Source organism: Coregonus clupeaformis, chromosome 17 (assembly GCF_020615455.1).
Source record: "Coregonus clupeaformis isolate EN_2021a chromosome 17, ASM2061545v1, whole genome shotgun sequence".
NCBI classification, from domain to species: Eukaryota; Metazoa; Chordata; class Actinopteri; order Salmoniformes; family Salmonidae; genus Coregonus; species Coregonus clupeaformis.
Genome location: NC_059208.1, coordinates 45,544,647 through 45,571,183, shown reverse-complemented (window position 1 = coordinate 45,571,183; position 26,537 = coordinate 45,544,647). Strand labels below are relative to the sequence as shown.

Sequence of the window (26,537 nt, the reverse complement as noted above, 5' to 3'; positions counted from 1 at the left end):
CCTTCTTTATCTACATCTCTCTTCCTTCTGTTCCCTCTCATTCTCTATCTACATCTCTCTACCTTCTGTCTCTCTCCTTCTCTATCTACATCTCTCTACCTTCTGTCCCTCTCCTTCTCTATCTACATCTCTCTACCTTCTGTCTCTCTCCTTCTCTATCTACATCTCTCTACCTTCTGTCCTCTCTCCTTCTCTATCTACATCTCTCTACCTTCTGTCTCTCTCCTTCTCTATCTACATCTCTCTACCTTCTGTCTCTCTCCTTCTCTATCTACATCTCTCTACCTTCTGTCTCTTTCTACATCTCTCTACCTTCTGTCTCTATCTACATCTCTCTACCATCTGTCTCTCTCCTTCTCTATCTACATCTCTCTACCTTTCGTCTCTCTCCTTCTCTGTCTACATCACTCTACCTTCTGTCTCTTTCTACATCTCTCTACCTTCTGTCTCGCTCCTTCTCTATCTACATCTCTAGCTTCTGTCTCTTCTCCTTCTCTATCTACATCTCTCTACCTTCTGTCTCTCTCCTTCTCTATCTACATCTCTAGCTTTTGTCTCTCTCCTTCTCTATCTACATCTCTCTACTTTCTGTCCCTCACCTTCTTTATCTACATCTCTCTTCCTTCTGTCCCTCTCCTTCTCTATCTATATCTCTACCATCTGACTCTCTCCTTCTCTGTCTACATCTCTTTAGGTTCTGTCTCTCTCCTTCTCTATCTACATCTCTTTACCTTCTGTCTCTCTCCTTCTCTATCTACATCTCTACCTTCTGTCCCTCTCCTTCTCTATCTACATCTCTCTACCTTCTGTCCCTTCTCCTTCTCTATCTACATCTCTCTACCTTCTGTCCCTTCTCCTTCTCTATCTACATCTCTATCTTCTGTCTCTCTCCTTCTCTGTCTACATCTCTCTACCTTCTGTCTCTCTCCTTCTCTGTCTACATCTCTCTTTCTGTCTATCTCATCTTCTATCGTCTCTCTTCTCTATCTACATCTCTCTTCTGTCTCTCCCTTCTCTATCTACATCTCTAGCTTCTGTCTCTTTCCCTTTCTCTATCTACATCTCTCTACCTTCTGTCTCTCTCCTTCTCTATCTACATCTCTCTACCTTCTGTCTCTCTCCTTCTCTATCTACATCTCTCTACCTTCTGTCTCTCTCCTTCTCTATCTACATCTCTCTACCTTCTGTCTCTCTCCTTCTCTATCTACATCTCTTTTCCTTCTGTCTCTCTCCTTCTCTATCTACATCTCTACCTTCTGTCTCTCTCCTTCTCTATCTACATCTCTCTACCTTCTGTCCCTCTCCTTCTCTATCTACATCTCTCTACCTTCTGTCCCTCTCCTTCTCTATCTACATCTCTCTACCTTCTGTCCCTCTCCTTCTCTATCTACATCTCTCTCCTTCTGTCTCTCTCCTTCTCTATCTACATCTCTCTACCTTCTGTCTCTCTCCTTCTCTATCTACATCTCTCTACCTTCTGTCTCTCTCATCTTCTTCTTTGTCTCTATCTACATCTCTACCTTCTGTCTCTCACCTTCTCTATCTACATCTCTCTACCTTCTGTCTCTCTCCTTCTCTGTCTACATCACTCTACCTTCTGTCTCTTTCTACATCTCTCTACCTTCTGTCTCTCTCCTTCTCTATCTACATCTCTCTACCTTCCGTCTCTCTCCTTCTCTGTCTACATCACTCTACCTTCTGTCTCTCTCTACATCTCTCTACCTTCTGCCTCTCTCCTTCTCTATCTACATCTCTCTACCTTCTGTCCCTTCTCCTTCTCTATCTACATCTCTCTACCTTCTGTCCCTCACCTTCTTTATCTACATCTCTCTTCCTTCTGTCCCTCTCCTTCTCTATCTACATCTGTATCTTCTGTCTCTCTCCTTCTCTGTCTACATCTCTCTACCTTCTGTCTCTCTCCTTCTCTGTCTACATCTCTACCTTCTGTCTCTCTCCTTCTCTATATACATCGCTCTACCTTCTGTCCCTGTCCTTCTCTATCTACATCTCTCTACCTTCTGTCCCTTCTCCTTCTCTATCTACATCTCTTTACCTTCTGTCCCTTCTCCTTCTCTATCTACATCTATATCTTCTGTCTCTCTCCTTCTCTGTCTACATCTCTCTACCTTCAGTCTCTCTCCTTCTCTATCTACATCTCTCTAACTTCTGTCTCTATCTACATCTCTCTAGCTTCTGTCTCTCTCCTTCTCTATCTACATCTCTCTACTTTCTGTCTCGCTCCTTCTCTATCTACATCTCTAGCTTCTGTCTCTCTCCTTCTCTATCTACATCTCTAGCTTCTGTCTCTCTCCTTCTCTATCTACATCTCTCTACCTTCTGTCTCTCTCCTTCTCTATCTACATCTCTAGCTTTTGTCTCTCTCTGCTATCTACGTCTCTCTACCTTCTGTCTCTCTCCTTTCTCTATCTACATCTCTCTGCTTCTGTCTCTCTCCTTCTCTATCTACATCTCTGCTTCTGTCTCTCTCTTTCTCTATCTACATCTCTCTACCTTCTGTCTCTCCTTCTCTATCTACATCTCTCTATCTTCTGTCTCTCTCCTTCTCTATCTACATCTCTCTACCTTCTGTCTCTCTCCTTCTCTATCTACATCTCTCTACCTTCTGTCCCTTCTCCTTCTCTATCTACATCTCTCTACCTTCTGTCCCTCTCCTTCTCTATCTACATCTCTCTACCTTCTGTCCCTTCTCTTTCTCTATCTACATCTCTCTACCTTCTGTCTCTCTCCTTCTCTATCTACATCTCTATCTTCTGTCTCTCTCCTTCTCTGTCTACATCTCTCTACCTTCTGTCTCTCTCCTTCTCTGTCTACATCACTCTACATTCTGTCTCTAACTACATCTCTCTACCTTCTGTCTCTATCTACATCTCTCTACTTTCTGTCTCCATCTACATCTCTCTACCTTCTGTCTCTATCTACATCTCTTTACCTTCTGTCTCTATCTACATCTCTCTACCTTCTGTATCTATCTACATCTCTCTACCTTCTGTCTCTCTCCTTCTCTATCTACATCTCTCTACCTTCTGTCCCTCTCCTTCTCTATCTACATCTCTCTACCTTCTGTCCCTCACCTTCTTTATCTACATCTCTCTTCCTTCTGTCCCTCTCCTTCTCTATCTACATCTCTCTACCTTCTGTCTCTCTCCTTCTCTATCTACATCTCTTTAGCTTCTGTCTCTCTCCTTCTCTATCTACATCTCTCTACCTTCTGTCTCTCTCCTTCTTCTGCATCTCTTTCTGTCTCTCTCCTTCTCTATCTACATCTCTCTACCTTCTGTCTCTCTCCTTCTCTATCTACATCTCTCTACCTTCTGTCTCTCTCCTTCTCTATCTACATCTCTCTAGCTTCTGTCTCTCTCCTTCTCTATCTACATCTCTCTAGCTTCTGTCTCTCTCCTTCTCTATCTACATCTCTCTACCTTCTGTCCCTCTCCTTCTCTATCTACATCTCTCTACCTTCTGTCCCTCTCCTTCTCTATCTACATCTCTCTACCTTCTGTCCCTTCTCCTTCTCTATCTACATCTCTCTACCTTCTGTCTCTCTCCTTCTCTATCTACATCTCTCTACCTTCTGTCTCTCTCCTTCTCTATCTACATCTCTCTACCTTCTGTCCCTTCTCCTTCTCTATCTACATCTCTATACCTTCTGTTTCTCTCCTTCTCTATCTACATCTCTCTATCTTCTGTCTCTCTCCTTCTCTATCTACATCTCTCTACCTTCTGTCTCTCTCCTTCTCTATCTACATCTCTCTAGCTTCTGTCTCTCTCCTTCTCTATCTACATCTCTCTACCTTCTGTCTCTCTCCTTCTCTATCTACATCTCTCTTCCTTCTGTCTCTCTCCTTCTCTATCTACATCTCTCTACTTTCAGTCTCTCCTTCTTTATCTACATCTCTCTTCCTTCTGTCTCTCTCCTTCTCTATCTACATCTCTCTACCTTCTGTCTCTCTCCTTCTCTATCTACATCTCTCTACCTTCTGTCTCTCTCCTTCTCTATCTACATCTCTCTACCTTCCGTCCCTCTCCTTCTCTATCTACATCTCTCTACCTTCTGTCCCTCTCCTTCTCTATCTACATCTCTCTTCCTTCTGTCTCTCTCCTTCTCTATCTACATCTCTCTACCTTCTGTCTTCTTCTCTCCTTCTGTCTCTATCTACATCTCTACCTTCTGTCTCTCTCCTTCTCTATCTACATCTCTCTACCTTTCGTCTCTCTCCTTCTCTGTCTACATCACTCTACCTTCTGTCTCTCTCTACATCTCTCTACCTTCTGTCTCTCTCCTTCTCTATCTACATCTCTCTACCTTCTGTCTCTCTCCTTCTCTGTCTACATCACTCTACCTTCTGTCTCTCTCCACATCTCTCTACCTTCTGCCTCTCTCATTCTCTATCTACATCTCTCTACCTTCTGTCCCTTCTCCTTCTCTATCTACATCTCTCTACCATTTGTCCCTCACCTTCTTTATCTACATCTCTCTTCCTTCTGTCCCTCTCCTTCTCTATCTACATCTCTACCATCTGACTCTCTCCTTCTCTGTCTACATCTCTTTAGGTTCTGTCTCTCTCCTTCTCTATCTACATCTCTCTACCTTCTGTCTCTCTCCTTCTCTATCTACATCTCTCTACCTTCTGTCCCTCTCCTTCTCTATCTACATCTCTCTACCTTCTGTCTCTTCTCCTTCTCTATCTACATCTCTCTACCTTCTGTCCCTTCTCCTTCTCTATCTACATCTATATCTTCTGTCTCTCTCCTTCTCTGTCTACATCTCTCTACCTTCAGTCTCCTTCCTTCTCTGTCTACATCTCTCTAACTTCTGTCTCTATCTACATCTCTCTAGCTTCTGTCTCTCTCCTTCTCTATCTACATCTCTCTACTTTCTGTCTCGCTCCTTCTCTATCTACATCTCTAGCTTCTGTCTCTCTCCTTCTCTATCTACATCTCTCTACCTTCTGTCTCTCTCCTTCTCTATCTACATCTCTCTACCTTCTGTCTCTCTCCTTCTCTATCTACATCTCTCTACCTTCTGTCTCTCTCCTTCTCTATCTACATCTCTCTAGCTTCTGTCTCTCTCCTTCTCTATCTACATCTCTAGCTTCTGTCTCTCTCCTTCTCTATCTACATCTCTAGCTTCTGTCTCTCTCCTTCTCTATCTACATCTCTCTAGCTTCTGTCTCTCTCCTTCTCTATCTACATCTCTCTGTCTTCTGTCTCTCTCCTTCTCTATCTGCATCTCTCTTCTTCTGTCTCTCTCCTTCTCTATCTACATCTCTCTATCTTCTGTCTCTCTCCTTCTCTATCTACATCTCTCTACCTTCTGTCCTTTCTCCTTCTCTATCTACATCTCTCTACCTTCTGTCCCTCTCCTTCTCTATCTACATCTCTCTACCTTCTGTCCCTTCTCCTTCTCTATCTATATCTCTATCTTCTGTCGCTCTCCTTCTCTGGCTACATCTCTCTACCTTCTGTCTCTCTCCTTCTCTGTCTACATCACTCTACATTCTGTCTCTAACTACATCTCTCTACTTTCTGTCTCCATCTACATCTCTCTACCTTCTGTCTCTATCTACATCTCTCTACCTTCTGTATCTATCTACATCTCTCTACCTTCTGTCTCTCTCCTCTGTCTAAATCCACTCTACCTTCTGTCTCTCTCTACATCTCTCTACCTTCTGCCTCTCTCCTTACTATCTACATCTCTCTACCTTCTGTCCCTCTCCTTCTCTATCTACGTCTCTCTACCTTCTGTCTCTCACTTCTTCTACATCTCTCTCCCTTCTTCCCTCCTTTCTCTTTCTACGTCTCTACCATCTGACTCTCTCCTTCTCTGTCTACATCTCTCTAGGTTCTGTCTCTCTCATTCTCTATCTACATCTCTCTACCTTCTGTCTCTCTCCTTCTCTATCTACGTCTCTCTACCTTCTGTCTCTCTCTACTTCTCTATCTACATCTCTCTACCTTCTTCTCTCTCCTTCTCTATCTACATCTCTCTTTCTCTCTCTTTCTCTATCTACATCTCTCTACTTCTGTCTCTCTCCTCTCTATCTACATCTCTTATGCTTCTGTCTCTCTCCTTGCTCTATCTACATCTCTCTGCTTCTGTCTCTCTCCTTCTCTATCTACATCTCTCTGCTTCTGTCTCTCTCCTTCTCTATCTACATCTCTCTTTCTCCTGTCTCTCTCCTTCTCTATCTACATCTCTCTAGCTTCTGCCTTCTCCTTCTCTATCTACATCTCTCTACCTTCTGTCCCTTCTCCTTCTCTATCTACATCTCTCTACCGTCTGTCCCTCTCCTTCTCTATCTACATCGCTCTACCTTCTGTCCCTTCTCCTTCTCTATCTACATCTCTCTAACTTCTGTCCCTTCTCCTTCTCTATCGACATCTCTATCTTCTGTCTCTCTCCTTCTTTGTCTACATCTCTCTATCTTCTGTCTCTCTCCTTCTCTTTCTACATCACTCTACATTCTGTCTCTAACTACATCTCTCTACCTTCTGTCTCTATCTACATCTCTTTACCTTCTCTCTCTATCTACATCTCTCTACCTTCTGTATCTATCTACATCTCTCTACCTTCCGTCTCTCTCCTTCTCTGTCTACATCACTCTACCTTCTGTCTCTCTCTACATCTCTCTACCTTCTGTCTCTCTCCTTCTCTATCTACATCTCTCTACCATCTGTCCCTTCTCCTTCTCTAATTACATCTCTCTACCTTCTGTCCCTCACCTTCTTCATCTACATCTCTCTTCCTTCTGTCCCTCTCCTTCTCTATCTACATCTCTACCATCTGACTCTCTCCTTCTCTGTCTACATCTCTTTAGGTTCTGTCTCTCTCGTTCTCTATCTACATCTCTCTACCATCTGTCTCTCTCCTTCTCTATCTACATCTCTCTAGCTTCTGCCTCTCTCCTTCTCTATCTACATCTTTCTACCTTCTGTCTCTCTCCTTCTCCATCTACATCTCTTTTCCTTCTGTCTCTCTCCTTCTCTATCTACATCTCTCTACTTTCAGTCTGTCTCTTCTCTATCTACATCTCTCTTCCTTCTCTCCCTCTCACTCTATCTACATCTCTCTACCTTCTGTCTCTCTCCTTCTCTATCTACATCTCTCTACCTTCTGTCTCTCTCCTTCTCTATCTACATCTCTCTACCTTCCGTCCCTCTCCTTCTCTATCTACATCTCTCTACCTTCTGTCCCTCTCCTTCTCTATCTACATCTCTCTACCTTCTGTCCCGCTCCTTCTCTATCTAAATCTCTCTACCTTCTGTCTCCATTCCTTCTCTATCAACATCTCTCTAGCTTCTGTCTCTCTCCATCTTCTTTCTCTCGCCTTCTTTATCTCCATCTCTCTATCTTCTGTCTCTCTCCTTCTCTATCTACATCTCTTTTCCTTCTGTCTCTCTCCTTCTCTATCTACATCTCTCTACTTTCAGTCTCTCTCCTTCTTTATCTACATCTCTCTTCCTTCTGTCCCTCTCCTTCTCTATCTACATCTCTCTTCCTTCTGTCCCGCTACTTCTCTATCTACATCTCTCTACTTTCTGTCTCTCTCCTTCTCTATCTACATTTCTCTAGCTTCTGTCTCTCTCCTTCTCTATCTACATTTTTCTAGCTTCTGTCTCTCTCCTTCTCTATCTACATCTCTATAGCTTCTTTCTCTCTCCATATTCTGTCTCTCTCCTTCTCAATCTACACCTCTCTACCTCCGGTCTCTCTCCTTCTCTATCTACATCTCTCTACCTTCTGTCTCTGTCCTTCTCTATCTACATCTCTCTACCTTCTGTCTCTCTCCCTCTTTATCTACATCTCTCTACCTTCTGTCCCTCTCCTTATTTATCTACATCTCTCTACCCTCTGTCCCTCTCCTTCTCTATCTACATCTCTCTACTTTCTGTCTCTTTCCTTCTCTATCTACATCTCTCTACCTTCTTTCTCTCTCCTTCTCTATCTACATCTCTCTACCTTCTTTCTCTCTCCTTCTCTATCTACATCTCTCTACCTTCTGTCTCTTTCCTTCTCTATCTACATCGCTCTAGCTTCTGTCTCTCTCCTTCTCTATCTACATCTCTAGCTTCTGTCTCTCTCCTTCTCTATCTACATCTCTAGCTTCTGTCTCTCTCCTTCTCTATCTACATCTCTCTACCTTCTGTCTCTCTCCTTCTCTATCTACATCTCTCTACCTTCTGTCTCTCTCCTTCTCTATCTACATCTCTCTACCTTCTGTCTCTCTCCTTCTCTATCTACATTTCTCTAGCTTCTGTCTCTCTCCTTCTCTATCTACATTCTCTCTAGCTTCTGTCTCTCTCCTTCTCTATCTACATCTCTCTAGCTTCTGTCTCTCTCCATCTTCTGTCTCTCTCCTTCTCTATCTACATCTCTCTACCTTCTGTCTCTCTCCTTCTCTATCTACATCTCTCTACCTTCTGTCTCTCTCCTTCTCTATCTACATCTCTCTACCTTCTGTCTCTCTCCTTCTTTATCTACATCTCTCTACCTTCTGTCCCTCTCCTTATTTATCTACATCTCTCTACTTCTGTCTCTCTCCTTCTCTATCTACATCTCTCTACTTTCTGTCTCTTTCCTTCTCTATCTACATCTCTCTACCTTCTTTCTCTCTCCTTGCTCTATCTACATCTCTCTACCTTCTGTCTCTCTCCTTCTCTATCTACATCTCTCTACCTTCTGTCTCTTTCCTTCTCTATCTACATCGTTCTAGCTTCTGTCTCTCTCCTTCTCTATCTACATCTCTAGCTTCTGTCTCTCTCCTTCTCTATCTACCGTCTCTGCTTCTGTCCCTCTCCTTCTCTATCTACATCTCTCACTTTCTGTCTCTCTCCTTCTCTATCTACATCTCTCTACCTTCTTTCTCTCTCCTTCTCTATCTACATCTCTCTACCTTCTTTCTCTCTCCTTCTCTATCTACATCTCTCTACCTTCTGTCTCTTTCCTTCTCTATCTACATCGCTCTAGCTTCTGTCTCTCTCCTTCTCTATCTACATCTCTAGCTTCTGTCTCTCTCCTTCTCTATCTACATCTCTAGCTTCTGTCTCTCTCCTTCTCTATCTACATCTCTCTAGCTTCTGTCTCTCTCCTTCTCTATCTACATCTCTCTTTCTCCTGTCTCTCTCCTTCTCTATCTACATCTCTCTAGCTTCTGCCTTCTCCTTCTCTATCTACATCTCTCTACCTTCTGTCCCTTCTCCTTCTCTATCTACATCTCTCTACCTTCTGTCCCTCTCCTTCTCTATCTACATCTCTCTACCTTCTGTCCCTTCTCCTTCTCTATCTACATCTCTCTACCTTCTGTCCCTTCTCCTTCTCTATCTACATCTCTATCTTCTGTCTCTCTCCTTCTCTGTCTACATCTCTCTATCTTCTGTCTCTCTCCTTCTCTTTCTACATCACTCTACATTCTGTCTCTAACTACATCTCTCTACCTTCTGTCTCTATCTACATCTCTTTACCTTCTCTCTCTATCTACATCTCTCTACCTTCTGTATCTATCTACATCTCTCTACCTTCTGTCTCTCTCCTCTGTCTAAATCACTCTACCTTCTGTCTCTCTCTACATCTCTCTACCTTCTGCCTCTCTCCTTCACTATCTACATCGCTCTACCTTCTGTCCCTTCTCCTTCTCTATCTACATCTCTCTAACTTCTGTCCCTTCTCCTTCTCTATCGACATCTCTATATTCTGTCTCTCTCCTTCTTTGTCTAAATCTCTATCTTCTGTCTCTCTCCTTCTCTTTCTACATCACTCTACATTCTGTCTCTAACTACATCTCTCTACCTTCTGTCTCTATCTACATCTCTTTACCTTCTCTCTCTATCTACATCTCTCTACCTTCTGTATCTATCTACATCTCTCTACCTTCTGTCTCTCTCCTCTGTCTAAATCACTCTACCTTCTGTCTCTCTCTACATCTCTCTACCTTCTGCCTCTCTCCTTCACTATCTACATCACTCTACCTTCTGTCCCTTCTCCTTCTCTTTCTACATCTCTCTACCTTCTGTCCCTCACCTTCTTCTTCTACATCTCTCTTCCTTCTGTCCCTCTCCTTCTCTTTCTACATCTCTACCATCTGACTCTCTCCTTCTCTGTCTACATCTCTTTAGGTTCTGTCTCTCTCCTTCTCTATCTACATCTCTCTACCATCTGTCTCTCTCCTTCTCTATCTACATCTCTCTAGCTTCTGCCTCTCTCCTTCTCTATCTACATCTTTCTACCTTCTGTCTCTCTCCTTCTCCATCTACATCTCTTTTCCTTCTGTCTCTCTCCTTCTCTATCTACATCTCTCTACTTTCAGTCTCTCTCCTTCTTTATCTACATCTCTCTTCCTTCTCTCCCTCTCATTCTCTATCTACATCTCTCTACCTTCTGTCTCTCTCCTTCTCTATCTACATCTCTCTACCGTCTGTCCCTCTCCTTCTCTATCTACATCTCTCTACCTTCTGTCCCTCTCCTTCTCTATCTACATCTCTCTACCTTCTGTCCCGCTCCTTCTCTATCTACATCTCTCTACCTTCTGTCTCTCTCCTTCTCTATCTACATCTCTCTAGCTTCTGTCTCTCTCCTACTCTATCTACATCTCTCTAGCTTCTTTCTCTCTCCATCTTCTTTCTCTCGCCTTCTCTATCTACATCACTCTATCTTCTGTCTCTCTCCTTCTCTATCTACATCTCTCCACCAACTGTCTCTCTCCTTCTCTATCTACATCTCTCTACTTTCAGTCTCTCTCCTTCTTTATCTACATCTCTCTTCCTTCCTTCTGTCCCTCTCCTTCTCTATCTACATCTCTCTACCTTCTGTCCCGCTCCTTCTCTATCTACATCTCTCTACCTTCTGTCTCTCTCCTTCTCTATCTACATCTCTCTAGCTTCTGCCTCTCTCCTTCTCTATCTACATCTCTCTACCTTCTGTCCCTTCTCCTTCTCTATCTACATCTCTCTACCTTCTGTCCCTCTCCTTCTCTATCTACATCTCTCTACCTTCTGTCTCTCTCCTTCTCTATCTACATCTCTCTAGCTTCTGTCTCTCTCCTTCTCTATCTACATCTCTATAGCTTTTCTCTCTCCATATTCTGTCTCTCTCCTTCTCAATCTACACCTCTCTACCTTCTGTCTCTCTCCTTCTCTATCTACATCTCTCTACCTTCTGTCTCTTTCCTTCTCTATCTACATCTCTCTACCTTCTGTCTCTCTCCTTCTCTATCTACATCTCTCTACCTTCTGTCCCTCTCCTTCTCTATCTACATCTCTCTACCTTCTGTCTCTCTCCTTCTCTATCTACATCTCTTTACCTTCTGTCTCTCTCTCTATCTGCATCTCTAGCTTCTTTTCTCTGCCTTCTCTATCTACATCTCTCTATCTTCTGTCTCTCTCCTTCTCTATCTACATCTCTTTTCCTTCTGTCTCTCTCCTTCTCTATCTACATCTCTCTACTTTCAGTCTCTCTCCTTCTTTATCTACATCTCTCTACCTTCTGTCCCTCTCCTTCTCTATCTACATCTCTCTACCTTCTGTCCCTCTCTCCTTCTCTATCTACATCTCTCTACCTTCTGTCCCTCTCCTTCTCTATCTACATCTCTCTACCGTCTGTCCCTTCTCCATCTACATCTCTCTACCTTCTGTCCCTTCTCCTTCTCTATCTACATCTCTATCTTCTGTCTCTCTCCTTCTCTGTCTACATCACTCTACATTCTGTCTCTAACTACATCTCTCTACCTTCTGTCTCTTTCTACATCTCTCTACCTTCTGTCTCTCTCCTTCTCTATCTACATCTCTCTACCTTCTGTCTCTCTCCTTCTCTGTCTACATCACTCTACCTTCTGTCTCTCTCCTTCTCTATCTACATCTCTCTACCTTCTGTCTCTCTCCTTCTCTATCTACATCTCTCTACCTTCTGTCCCGCTCCTTCTCTATCTACATCTCTCTACCTTCTGTCTCTCTCCTTCTCTATCTACATCTCTCTATCTTCTGTCTCTCTCCTTCTCTATCTACATCTCTCTACCTTCTGTCTCTCTCCTTCTCTATCTACATCTCTCTACTTTCAGTCTCTCTCCTTCTTTATCTACATCTCTCTTCCTTCCTTCTGTCCCTCTCCTTCTTTCTCTACATCTCTCTTCCTTCTGTCCCGCTACTTCTCTATCTACATCTCTCTACTTTCTGTCTCTCTCCTTCTCTATCTACATTTCTCTAGCTTCTGTCTCTCTCCTTCTCTATCTACATCTCTCTTCCTTATGTCCCTTTCCTTCTCTATCTACATCTCTCTACCTTCTGACCATCTCCTTCTCTATCTACTTCTCTCTACATTCTGTCTCTCTCCTTCTCTATCTACATTTTTCTAGCTTCTGTCTCTCTCCTTCTCTATCTACATCTCTATAGCTTCTTTCTCTCTCCATATTCTGTCTCTCTCCTTCTCAATCTACACCTCTCTACCTCCGGTCTCTCTCCTTCTCTATCTACATCTCTCTACCTTCTGTCTCTTTCCTTCTCTATCTACATCTCTCTACCTTCTGTCTCTCTCCCTCTTTATCTACATCTCTCTACCTTCTGTCCCTCTCCTTATTTATCTACATCTCTCTACCCTCTGTCCCTCTCCTTCTCTATTTACATCTCTCTACCTTATGTCTCTCTCCTCTATCTGCGTCTCTAGCTTCTTTCTCTTGCCTTCCCTATCTACATCTCTCTATCTTCTGTCTCTCTCCTTCTCTATCTACTTCTCTTTTCCTTCTGTCTCTCTCCTTCTCTATCTACATTTCTCTACTTTCAGTCTCTCTCCTTCTTTATCTACATCTCTCTACCTTCTGTCCCTCTCCTTCTCTATCTACATCTCTATACCTTCTGTCCCTTCTCCTTCTCTATCTACATCTCTCTACCTTCTGTCCCTCTCCTTCTCTATCTACATCTCTCTACCGTCTGTCCCTTCTCCATCTACATCTCTCTACCTTCTGTCCCTTCTCCTTCTCTATCTACATCTCTATCTTCTGTCTCTCTCCTTCTCTGTCTACATCACTCTACATTCTGTCCCCTCTAACTACATCTCTCTACCTTCTGTCTCTTTCTTGCATCTCTCTACCTTCTGTCTCTCTCCTTCTCTTTCTACATCTCTCTACCTTCCGTCTCTCTCCTTCTCTGTCTACATCACTCTATCTTCTGTCTCTCTCCTTCTCTATCTAAATCTCTCTAACTTCTGTCTCCCTTCCTTCTCTATCTACATCTCTCTACCTTCTGTCCAGCTCCTTCTCTATCTACATCTCTCTACCTTCTGTCTCTCTCCTTCTCTATCTACATCTCTAGCTTCTGTGTCTTTCCTTCTCTATCTACATCTCTCTACCTTCTTTCTTTCTCTCTCCTTCTCTATCTACATCTCTAGCTTCTTTCTCTCTCCTTCTCTATCTACATCTCTCTACCTTCTGTCTCTCTCCTTCTCTATCTACATCTCTCTAGCTTCTGTCTCTCTCCATCTTCTCTCTCTCTCCTTCTCAATCTACATCTCTCTACCTTCTGTCTCTCTCCTTCTCTATCTACATCTCTGTACCTTCTGTCCCTCTCCCTCTTTATCTACATCTCTCTACCTTCTGTCCCTCTCCTTGTTTATCTACATCTCTCTACCTTCTGTCCCTCTCCTTCTATATCTAAATCTCTCTACCTTCTGTCCCCCTCCTTCTCTATCTACATCTCTCTACCTTCTGTCCCTCTCCTTATTTATCTACATCTCTCTACCCTCTGTCCCTCTCCTTCTCTATTTACATCTCTCTACCTTATGTCTCTCTCCTCTATCTACGTCTCTAGCTTCTTTCTCTTGCCTTCCCTATCTACATCTCTCTATCTTCTGTCTCTCTCCTTCTCTATCTACATCTCTTTTCCTTCTGTCTCTCTCCTTCTCTATCTACATCTCTCTACTTTCAGTCTCTCTCCTTCTTTATCTACATCTCTCTACCTTCTGTCCCTCTCCTTCTCTATCTACATCTCTCTACCTTCTGTCCCTTCTCCTTCTCTATCTACATCTCTCTACCTTCTGTCCCTCTCCTTCTCTATCTACATCTCTCTACCTTCTGTCCCTTCTCCTTCTCTATCTACATCTCTCTACCTTCTGTCCCTTCTCCTTCTCTATCTACATCTCTATCTTCTGTCTCTCTCCTTCTCTGTCTACATCACTCTACATTCTGTCTCTAACTACATCTCTCTACCTTCTGTCTCTTTCTGCATCTCTCTACCTTCTGTCTCTCTCCTTCTCTTTCTACATCTCTCTACCTTCCGTCTCTCTCCTTCTCTGTCTACATCACTCTATCTTCTGTCTCTCTCCTTCTCTATCTAAATCTCTCTAACTTCTGTCTCCCTTCCTTCTCTATCTACATCTCTCTACCTTCTGTCCAGCTCCTTCTCTATCTACATCTCTCTACCTTCTGTCTCTCTCCTTCTCTATCTACATCTCTAGCTTCTGTGTCTTTCCTTCTCTATCTACATCTCTCTACCTTCTTTCTCTCTCCTTCTCTATCTACATCTCTAGCTTCTTTCTCTCTCCTTCTCTATCTACATCTCTCTACCTTCTGTCTCTCTCCTTCTCTATCTACATCTCTCTAGCTTCTGTCTCTCTCCATCTTCTGTCTCTCTCCTTCTCAATCTACATCTCTCTACCTTCTGTCTCTCTCCTTCTCTATCTACATCTCTGTACCTTCTGTCCCTCTCCCTCTTTATCTACATCTCTCTACCTTCTGTCCCTCTCCTTGTTTATCTACATCTCTCTACCTTCTGTCCCTCTCCTTCTATATCTACATCTCTCTACCTTCTGTCCCTCTCCTTCTCTATCTACATCTCTCTACCTTCTGTCTCTCTCCTTCTCTATCTACATCTCTCTAGCTTCTGTCCATCTCCTTCTCTATCTACATCTCTCTACCTTCTGTCTCTCTCCTTCTCTATCTACATCTCTCTAGCTTCTGTCTCTCTCCATCTTCTCTCTCTCTCCTTCTCAATCTACATCTCTCTACCTTCTGTCTCTCTCCTTCTCTATCTACATCTCTGTACCTTCTGTCCCTCTCCATCTTTATCTCCATCTCTCTACCTTCTGTCCCTCTCCTTGTTTATCTACATCTCTCTACCTTCTGTCCCTCTCCTTCTATATCTAAATCTCTATACATTCTATCCCTCTCCTTCTCTATCTACATCTCTCTACCTTCTGTCTCTCTCCTTCTCTATCTACATCTCTCTAGCGTCTGTCCAGCTCCTTCTCTATCTACATCTCTCTACCTTCTGTCTCTCTCCTTCTCTATCTACATCTCTAGCTTCTGTCTCTTTCCTTCTCTATCTACATCTCTCTACCTTCTGACCATCTCCTTCTCTATCTCCTTCTCTCTACCTTCTGTCTCTCTCCTTCTCTATCTACATCTCTCTACCTTCTGTCTCTCTCCTCTATCTACGTCTCTAGCTTCTTTCTCTTGCCTTTCCTATCTACATCTCTCTATCTTCTGTCTCTCTCCTTCTCTATCTACATCTCTTTTTCTTCTGTCTCTCTTCTTCTCTATCTACATCTCTCTACTTTCAGTCTCTCTCCTTCTTTATCTACATCTCTCTACCTTCTGTCCCTCTCCTTCTCTATCTACATCTCTCTACCTTCTGTCTCTCTCCTTCTCTATGTTCATTTCTCTAGCTTCTGTCTCTTTCCTTCTCTATCTACACCTCTCTAGCTTCTGTCTCTCTCCATCTTCTGTCTCTCTCCTTCTCAATCTACATCTCTCTACTTCCTGTCTCTCTCCTTCTCTATCTACATCTCTCTAGCTTCTGTCTCTCTCCTTCTCTATCTACATCTCTCTAGCTTCTTTCTCTCTCCATCTTCTTTCTCTCGCCTTCTCTATCTACATCACTCTATTTTCTGTCCCTCTCCTTCTATATCTACATATCTCTACCTTATGTCCCTCTCCTTCTCTATCTACATCTCTCTACCTTCTGTCTCTCTCCTTCTCTATCTACATCTCTCTACATTCTGTCTTTCTTCTTCTTTATATACATCTCTCTACCTTCTGTCCCTCTCCTGCTCTATCTACATCTCTCTACCTTCTGTCTCTCTCCTTCTCTATCTACATCTCTCTACCTTCTGTCTCTCTCCTTTTCTATATACATCTCTCTATCTTCTGTCTCTATTTATATCTCTCTACCTTCTGTCTCTCTCCTTCTCTGTCTAAATCTCTCTACCTTCTGTCTCTCTCCTTCTCTATCTACATTTCTCTACCTTATGTCCCTCTCCTTCTCTATCTACATCTCTTTCCTTCTGTCTCTCTCCATCTCTATCTACATCTTTCTACTTTCAGTCTCTCTCCTTCTTTATCTACATCTCTCTTCCTTCTGTCCCTCTCCTTCTCTATCTACATCTCTATACATTCTGTCCCTCTCCTTCTCTATCTACATCTCTCTACCTTCTGTCTCTCTCCTTCTCTATCTACATTTCTCTAGCTTCTGTCTCTCTCCTTCTCTATCTACATCTCTCTAGCTTCTGTCTCTCTCCATCTTCTGTCTCTCTCCTTCTCAATCTACATCTCTCTACCTTCTGTCTCTCTCCTTCTCTATCTACATCTCTCTAGCTTCTGTCTCTCTCCTACTCTATCTACATATCTCTAGCTACTTTCTCTCTCCATCTTCTTTCTCTCGCCTTCTCTATCTACATTTCTCTATCTTCTGTCTCTCTCCTTCTCTATCTACATCTCTCCACCATCTGTCTCTCTCCTTCTTCTGTCTCTCTCCTTCTCAATCTACATCTCTCTATTTTCTGTCCCTCTCCTTCTCTATCTACATCTCTCTACCTTCTGTCTCTCTCCTTCTCTATCTACATCTCTCTACCTTCTGTCTCTCTCCTTCTCTATCTACATCTCTCTAACTTCTGTCTCTCTCCTTTTCTATCTACATCTCTCTATCTTCTGTCTCTATCTATATCTCTCTACCTTCTGTCTCTCTCCTCTGTCTACATCTCTCTACCATCTGACTCTCTCCTTCTCTATCTACATCTCTCTACCATCTATCTCCCTCCTTCTCTATCTACATCTCTCTACCTTCTGTCTCTCTCCTTCTCTATCTACATCTCTCTAACTTCTGTCTCTCTCCTTTTCTATCTACATCTCTCTATCTTCTGTCTCTATCTATATCTCTCTACCTTCTGTCTCTCTCCTCTGTCTACATCTCTCTACCATCTGACTCTCTCCTTCTCTATCTACATCTCTCTACCCTCTGTCCCTCTCCTTCTCTATCTACATCTCTCTAACTTCTGTCTCTCTCCTTTTCTATCTACATCTCTCTATCTTCTGTCTCTATCTATATCTCTCTACCTTCTGTCTCTCTCCTCTGTCTACATCTCTCTACCATCTGACTCTCTCCTTCTCTATCTACATCTCTCTACCCTCTGTCCCTCTCCTTCTCTATCTACATCTCTCTTCCTTCTGTCCCTCTCCTTCTCTATCTACATCTCTCTACCTTCTGTCCCTCTCCTTCTCTATCTACATCTCTCTAGCTTCTGTCTCTCTCCATCTTCTGTCTCTCTCCTTCTCAATCTACATCTCTCTACCTTCTGTCTCTCTCCTTCTCTATCTACTTCTCTTTACCTTCTGTCTCCCTCCTTCTCTATCTACATATCTCTACCTTCTGTCTCTCTCCTTCTCTATCTACATCTCTCTACCTTCTGTCTCTCTCCTTCTCTATCTACATCTCTCTACCTTCTGTCTTTCTCCTTCTCTATCCACATCTCTCTACCTTCTGTCTCTCTCCTTTTCCGCTCCCTCTCCATCAATGACCAGTGTGTAACATGATGTTTGTGTGTTTCTCCAGGACTCCAGTGTGTAGTAACGTGGGCAGTGCTCTGAAGGCAGTGGATGTGAAGATAGAGAACGCTACAGAGGATAACACACACCTGGATGTCTTCTGTGTCAAAGACAAGGGTCAGTACACACACACTCACAGACACACACTCTTGCAACGCACATGCCCGCCCACCTGAGGATCTGTCTTCGTCAGCCTTTTATTTCCTGTGTTGTCACTTATATCTTGCTGGATTGATTGCTTTCATTTTACTCTGGCAACTCTTTCCCACTCTTCCTTGTGCCATTTGTTTTTTCCCTTTAACGGTACGATCGCAGAAACGTTTGTAATGACCTGTCAAACAGTGTGGTAATGGCTAAAATGGGCTCAATGGAATACATTGTCTTTCCGTTGCATCTATAAGCATGCTAAAGCTTGGTCGGGGATTTAACGCACCGTTTCTACACTCACATTACAAGAAAGAGAAGAAAGATAACTTTATTTGGTGAGTGTTGATTTTTTGTGCAATTAAAAAAAGTTATCATTTAATACAGTTTAAATGTTTACAGATTAGATACGCTGAAATGAAACAATTTCCAGAAAGGAACACCCGGATTATAGTGATATTCTGTCTGATCTCACAAACAATGTAAAGTAGGTATAGATAGGAGTAATATAGAGCTGACTTGGTGTTGGGCTGGCAGTCAGTTTCTCTCTCTCTCTCTCTCTCTCTCTCTCTCTCTCTCTCTCTCTCTCTCTCTCTCTCTCTCTCTCTCTCTCTCTCTCTCTCTCTCTCTCTCTCTCTCCTGCTTCAGCTATGTTGCTTAAGTGATTGACTGGGTTTGAATCTGGGTCATCTGTGTGCAACAAGATTGTGTTAGCCCACTGAGCTAAAGCCTCAGCTTACCCATCAACCGAGCGTGGTTCACCTCCATTACACATACACCTCTCCATTCCAGTGGACATAGAAGGGATGGGGTTAGAAGTTGTTTTTGGACCGGGCCCCTGTTGGACGACACCCAAGACTGATGTTTGGGTTTTAACTGAGGAACAGGAGAGTTACTGTGGGAGCTGTAACACCGCAAAGAGAGAAGTGGAAATAGGCGAGAAACATTTAAATCTGTGCCCACTTTATTAGAGATCAGCCATGTTGTACATGCCACTTAAGTAACTTTGAGGACCATCCAGGCTCCAGTTATAAGCCAACCAATCTGTGACAACCAGCCTCTGTCTCCCCTACTGAGAAGGACAGATAGAAAAGCATGTCCTAACACTGTATGTTATTACTTATAACTGTGTATATAACCTAACTGTCATAACATAATTGTGATATAATCGAACCTAACCTAATTATGTTATACCTGTCAGGTGTTCCATGTGGAGACCCCCCTGCATTCCCCAACACGCATCTCCAGGGCCACACAGGGTTTGAGATGGGGGACGAGCTGCTGTACTCCTGTCTTCCTGGTCATGTGATGCCCAGCGGCCACTCAGCCTTCAGCCTGCTGTGTGACAGCTGTGGAGAGTGGTATGGACTGGTACAGCTCTGTGTAAAAGGTAAATGTGTGTGTGTGTGTGTGCATCAGCTGGTTTCATGTTTCCCTGACATCTCACCTCAGAGCTGTGACCTCTGACCACAGGAAGCTTTGATGAGGTCACTCTCCACTTCCTGGTTATTAGTAATCACATCAGTTCCATACTTTTCTATAATTATATTTTCATGTGAAGTGCAATACTTTTTGCTCAAGTCAATGCACTACATAGGGAATAGGGCGCCATTTTAGATATGCCCTAGGCCTAGGGTCTGATTTATGCCTGTTATAAAACAGCATCCCAGTTGTGAGTGAGAGATATAAACGGCTGCCATGACACCTCTGTGATAGATGCCATCACTAGGCATGTGGAGGAGGATAAGAGAAGGATGGGGTAGAGGAGAGGACCGGAAGACAGCTAGCTAGTCTGCACTGGGAGACAGAATGCCAAGTCCACGTTGACTATGAGTCTCTATACCAGGGGTGTCAAACTCATTTTAGCTCAGGGGCCACATGGAGGAAAATCTATTCCCAAGTGGGCCGGACCGGTAAAATCATGGTATATATAACTTAAAAACAACAACTTCAGATTGTTTTCTTTGTTTTAATACTATCAACATAAAACATAAAGCTGGAGCCTGAGGACAGTGTGTCCAAAATAGTACAAGCACAACATCACTATTAATCATAAAACACCTGAAGTTTATTTGAAAATTCTAAAGAAAAAGAACACACAAACACACAATGCCTCAGTGATTCACAGAAGTATATCACAGATCACAGAACTATATCAGGGTGTCATTTCTCAGGCAGAAATGTAGATACAAATAATGAAATCCTGTTCCCCAAACAAGTGCAAGAACCACAGAGTCAAGAATAGGTTAAATATACAAATAAAATAAAATCAATTAAAAACAATAGCACATCAACATAAAAACATATAAACATAAAGCTGGAGCCTGAGGACAGTGTGTCCAAAAGCACAACATCACTATTAATCATAAAACACCTCAAGTTATTTGAAATTCTGAGGACAAACAACACACAAACACACAATGCCTCAGTGATTCACAGAAGTATATCACAGATCACAGAACTATATCAGGGTGTCTCATGCAGCACTTTAAGTGGGGTTGCATAGTTTATTTGACTCCTGATACCTGGCATCTTTTAGCTTTCACCAGCGCATCAATATCAGGCGTCACATCCTGAGTGGCAGCCAACTTCAGGATGTAATTCAAGTGCTTGTGCGTGAGCCTTGAGCGCAGCTTTGTTTTATTCATGTCACGGTTCAGACAGACGACAAGAGGACCACAATTGCGTCACACCAGAAAGTTTATTAAACTTAAGGGGAAAAGGGAAGTAGGGAGTGAGTGAAGGCTCCAGGGGTTATCCCGTCCAATGTGCTGGGTCTGTGCCCCCCCAGTGGGCAGCGGTGCGTCCGATGACGCTCGGTGGTTGGTGGTCCAGAAGTCCTGGGGGGAGGAAACACAGACACAACGGGGCGGATGAAACAAGGCAGAAGTACAGTTCAAGGGAAATCCAAATACGTTGTGAGCAAGGCAGAAGGCTGGTCAGAGTTACCGGGTCGAAGAGTAGTCAGGAGTCGTAATGGCAGAAAGCAGGTCTGGTTTTCCTGGGGCAGAAGAGTATCCAAGAATCAGGCAGGTCCGGGGTCACAAAACAAGGGTGAGCCAGAAGCGCGAGCACACAGGTTCCGGGTGTGAGCTTTGCAGACGATCTGACAAAGGAGAGCTGAGAGACGGGACTTTAAATACTGGGAGAGGTTAGTGGGTAATGCAGCGCAGCTGGCAGAGTAATTAGAGCCGAGCAGAGCAGGGACAGGTGGAGCTCGTTAGGCTGAGTAGGAGAGAGAGATGAGCAGAGTGGAAGATAGTGGAAACACATTAAGGTGGTAACCCGGTGGAGTGAGAGGGCTCATGACAGAACCCCCCAAGGGGACGGCCCCCAGAAGTCCCAAGAGCAACACCACGCCGGGCGGGAGGAGGGGAGCCGGAGGAGGCTAGAACTCCTCCCGAACGGTCCGAGCGAACGCCCTCATCCTCGGAGGAAGCCGGAGGGCCGTGGTCGGGAGATGGGACAGGTCCCGAGACAGGATCAGGCACAGGACAGGAAGCCGAGCGGGCAGGACGGTTAGGGATCCCTCTGGGGCGGCCCCTACGGATTGCAGGTTGATCAGGATGCCGTTGGTGGAAGGCGGTGATGAGAGTCCTATCCACAATCCGACTAGCTGGCACCCAGGTCCTTTCCTCAGGTCCATAGCCCTCCCAGTCAATGAGGTACTGGAGACCCCTACCCCTCCGTCTGGACCGAAGCAGGCGGCGGACGGTGTAAACCAGACCACCATCGACGAGCCGTGGAGGAGGAGGACAAGGCGCAGCAGGGACCAGCGGACTCTCATGAATGGGCTTAATCTTAGACACATGGAAAGTGGGGTGCACCCTCATGGAATTAGGCAGTTGGAGCCGGACAGCAGTTGGGCTAATCACTCTTATGATAGGGAATGGGCCAATGAACCGAGGTGCCAACTTCTGCGACTCCACCCTGAGTGGCAGGTTCCTTGACGACAACCACACCCTTTGACCAACATGGTAGGTGGGAGCAGGGATTCTCCGACGGTTGGCCCCGGTAGTGTAGCTGGCAACGGATCTGAGAAGTGTGGCTCGGGCCTGTGACCAGGTGCGGCGACATCGACGGGCAAACGCAAGTGCAGATGGGCAAGTAACCTCCCCTTCCTGACTGGCAAATAGAGGGGAGGCTGGTATCCATAAACACATTGGAAAGGGGACATACCGATGGCAGAGCAGGTCAGAGAATTGTGTGCGTACTCCACCCATGTCAATTGCTGCGACCAGGAGTGGGGGGTTGCGTGAAGTCATGCATCGCAGTGCCTTCTCGAGCTCCTGATTTGCCCGCTCTGACTGCCCATTGGATTGGGGATGGAATCCGGAAGTCAGACTGACTGTGGCTCCCAGCAGGTGACAGAACTCCTTCCAAAAAGCGGAGGAGAATTGTGGACCACGGTCAGAAACTACATCCTTTGGCAGTCCGTGGATCCGGAAGACGTGTTCCAGGACCACCTGGGCGGTCTCCTTGGCGGTTGGGAGCTTGGGGAGGGGAATGAAGTGTGCCATCTTGCTGAATCGGTCAACTATGGTGAGAATGACGGTCTTGCCCCCTTGAAGGGGGCAGCCCCGTGACAAAGTCAAGGGCGATGTGAGACCAGGGGACGTCTGGGCACAGGCAGGGGCTGCAGCAATCCGGCTGGGGGCTGGCAGGACGACTTGTGTTGGTTGCAGATGGGGCAGGCTTGGACGAATTCCCGTACATCCTTTCTCAGAGCGGGCCACCAGAACCTCTGGGCGAGCAGGTTGTAAGTGCGGGTGGAGCCAGGGTGACAAGCTAGGCGGGAGTCATGCCCCCCACTGAACGACCTGGGACCTTAGGTTTTCGGGGACAAAGGCGGTCAGCTGGGCAAGTGCTGGGACCGGGCTGGTTACGGAGAGCTTCCAGCACCTGTTCCTCAACAGCCCAGGTCAGAGCTGCTACGATGCAGGGACTTGGCAGAATCGACACAGGATCCTTGGAGGGGTGTCATCCTTCTGGAATTGACGGGAGAGGGCGTCTGGCTTGGTGTTGCGTGATCCAGGCCGGTATGACAGAGTGAAATTAAACCTGGTGAAGAACAGGGCCCAGCGGGACTGCCTGGAGTTCAACCGTTTGGCCGTGCGGATGTACTCCAAGTTCTTATGATCGGTCCAAACGAAATGGAATGGTGGACCCCTCCAGCCAGTGACGCCACTCCTCCAAGGCAAGCTTCACAGCCAGCAGCTCTCGGTTCCCTATGTCGTAATTGCACTCAGAGGGGGACAACCGACGTGAGAAAAAGGCACAGGGATGGAGCTTCCTATCCTCCGCAGCCCACTGAGAAATCACAGCACCAACTCCCACATCCGAGGCGTCCACCTCCACAATGAATTGCCGGTCCACGTCAGGCATCTGGAGGATGGGAGCGGAGGTGAACCTTACCTTGAGGGTACTGAAGGCCTTGTCGGCTGCTGGGGTCCAGGTGAAGGGTTGCTTGGTGCTGGTTAGAGCAGTGAGAGGGGCAGCAACGGTACTGTAGTTCCGGATAAACTTTCTATAGAAGTTAGCAAACCCCAGAAACTGTTGCAGCTTCTTTCTGTTCTCCGGAACTGGCCATGACGTGACTGCTGATACTTTGGCAGGATCCATTTGGATACTTCCCTCTGCCACTATGTACCCCAGGAAGGCCACTGTCTTGACGTGAAACTCACACTTCTCTGCCTTGGCGTAGAGGGAATTCTCCAGAAGACGATGAAGGACTTGCTGGACATGGCGGGTGTGTTCAGACAGGTTTCTGGAGTAGATTAAGATGTCATCCAGGTAAACGAAGACAAACTTGTTTAACATGTCCCGCAGTACATCATTCACTAGAGCCTGGAACACAGCAGGAGCATTGGTGAGGCCAAAAGGCATAACCAGATACTCGTAGTGGCCTGTTGGTGTATTGAATGCGGTCTTCCATTCATCTCCCTCCCGGATCCGCACTAGGTGGTAAGCGTTTCTGAGATCCAACTTGGTAAAAACAGTGGCTCCTGGAGCAACTCAAAAGCAGAGGTGAGCAGAGGGAGAGGGTAGCGGTTTTCACTGTGATGTCGTTGAGTCCCCTGTAGTCGATGCAGGGGCGAAGAGATCCGTCCCTCTTCCCCACAAGAAGAAGCCAGCACCAGCCGGAGATGAAGATGAACGGATCAATCCTGTGGACAGAGAGTCATTGATGTAGTCCTCCATGGACCTTCTTTCAGGAGCAGACAACGAATAAAGACGGCCCCCTTGGAGGGGCTGTTCCAGGGAGGAGGTCGATGGCACAGTCGATGCGGTCGGTGAGGGGGGCAGAGATGTGGCTCTTGCTTTGTTAAACACTTCTCTGAGACCATGGTGGCATTCTGGGACATGGGAGAGGTCAGGGGGTGGAGTTAGTAGGTACTGGCCGAGGGGGTAGTGCGGCAGCAAGCAGGCAGGTTCGGTGGCAGTCCTCTCCCCACTCCCTGATCACCCCGGTCACCCAGTCGAGCTGAGGGTTGTGCCGGCGGAGCCATGGGTAACCCAGGATGAGGGGTTGGCCTGGAGAGGGGAGCAGGTGAAACTGGATAGTTTCTTGATGGTTACCGGACAGACCCATCAAGACCGGGGCCGTGACATGAGTGACCGATCCGAGTAAGTGTCCGTCCAGTGCCCGGGCAGGAATAGGAGGTGTCAAACGGAGGTTCTCCAGTCCCAGTTGGCGTGCCAGCTTGATGTCCATTATGTTGGCTTCGGCGCCAGAATCCACCAGAGCAGCCAGGGTGTGAGTAGAGTCAGAGAGGCGGAAGTGAACTTGCAGCAAGGGTTTGCGGTCGGAGGACTGGATGGTCATTGAGCTCAACCGGACTCCCCCTATGCCCGGTGAGCTCGGCTTTTAAAGGGCAGGTTACCACACGATGTCCATCACCTCCACAATAGAGGCAGAGGTTTGAGGTGAGCGGCGCTGGCGCTCTGCAGGAGTGAGAGAGGCTCGCCCAATCTCCATAGGCTCAGACTGATCAAGCTGACTTGGGTGAGTGGCAGTAGCTGACAGGAGCCCAGTCGGATCTCTCCGAATGCCAGTAGTTGGTGGACCTTGGCTCCCCCTCTCACGACGACGGGTCTGTATCCTTCTGTCGATCCGGACAGTCAGTGCGATGGCTTCATCAAGAGTGGAAGGCAGTTCATGGGAGACCAACTCGTCCTTGATATAGTCAGCCAAGCTATGGAAGAAACGCGTCCACCAACGATGGTGTGTTCCAAGAACTTCGTCTTGCCAGGGTTCGGAAGTCGATGGAATGGTCTGCGACTGTACGTCTGCCTTGTCGAATACTGAACAGTTCACGAGACGCCTCTGCGGTTGGTGAATCCAGGTCAAACACCTTCAGCATCTCCTCAGCAAACAGGTCGAAGGTTGCACATGCGGGGTTTGACGTTCGAACTCTGCTGTTCCCCAGAGTCGAGCTCGGCCCGTCAGGTGAGTGATGGCATACCCGACCCTAGCCCCTCCGTGGCGAAGGTCCTTGGCTGCAAGGAGAACTGAAGTCGGCAGCTAGTCAGGAATGGCCGGACCTGGGTAGAATCGCCGTTGAACCGCTCGGGGTTTCCAATCTTGGGTTCCGGGGCAGCGGCTGAAATGACCGGGGCAGGTGACCCGGAGGCAGGGCTGGTGGGCAGACTGGCTGGGGTAAGGTTGGTGAGGAGTTGGATGATCCTGGCGAGTTGTTGTTGCTGCTGCTGGGACTGCTGCTGGTGCTGCTGGAACTGCTGATGCTGTTGGTGGCCGACCTGAAGCAGAGAGTGATGTCGCCGCTCATGCGGCCTAGCTCTCTCTCCAGTGTGTTCCAGGCGTAGCATGGCGGTGGGTTGCTCAGGTTCTTCGGTTTCCATGTCGGGGGAAGTGTGCGCTGAGTCCATGATGGTCAGATCGTACTGTCACGGTTCAGACAGACGACAAAGAGGACCACAATTGCGTCACACCAGAAAGTTTATTAAACTTAAGGGAAAAGGGGAAGTAGGGAGTGAGTGAAGGCTCCAGGGGTTATCCCGTCCAATGTGCTGGGTCTGTGCCCCCCCAGTGGCAGCGGTGCGTCCGATGACGCGGGTGGTTGGTGGTCCAGAAGTCCTGGGGGGAGGGAAACACAGACACAACGGGGCGGATGAAACAAGGCAGAAGTACAGTTCAAGGGAAATCCAAATACGTTGTAGCAAGGCAGAAGGCTGGTCAGAGTTACCGGGGTCGAAGAGTAGTCAGGAGTCGTAATGGCAGAAAGCAGGTCTGGTTTCCTGGGGCAGAAGAGTATCCAAGAATCAGGCAGGTCCGGGGTCACAAAACAAGGGTGAGCCAGAAGCGCGAGCACACAGGTTCCGGGTGTGAGCTTTGCAGACGATCTGACAAAGGAGAGCTGAGAGACGGGACTTTAAATACTGGGAGAGGTTAGTGGGTAATGCAGCGCAGCTGGCAGAGTAATTAGAGCCGAGCAGAGCAGGGACAGGTGGAGCTCGTTAGGCTGAGTAGAGAGAGAGAGATGAGCAGAGTGGAAGATAGTGGAAACACATTAAGGTGGTAACCCGGTGGAGTGAGAGGGCTCATGACAA

The 26,537-nt window shown here is 46.0% G+C and overlaps 1 protein-coding gene across 1 annotated transcript in view; it reads left to right on the top strand.

Annotated features, from left to right (window-relative positions):
• The window catches only part of susd5 (sushi domain containing 5), a 44,146-nt gene extending 24,707 nt beyond the window's left edge, over window positions 1-19,439 (top strand). The window contains exons 3-4 of the mRNA XM_045226655.1: window positions 17,830-17,939; window positions 19,168-19,439. Coding sequence (XP_045082590.1) covers window positions 17,830-17,939; window positions 19,168-19,433 — 376 coding nt within the window. The 3' untranslated portion in view covers window positions 19,434-19,439. The remainder of the gene's footprint in view (window positions 1-17,829; window positions 17,940-19,167) is intronic.
• Window positions 19,440-26,537: the final 7,098 nt, after the last annotated feature.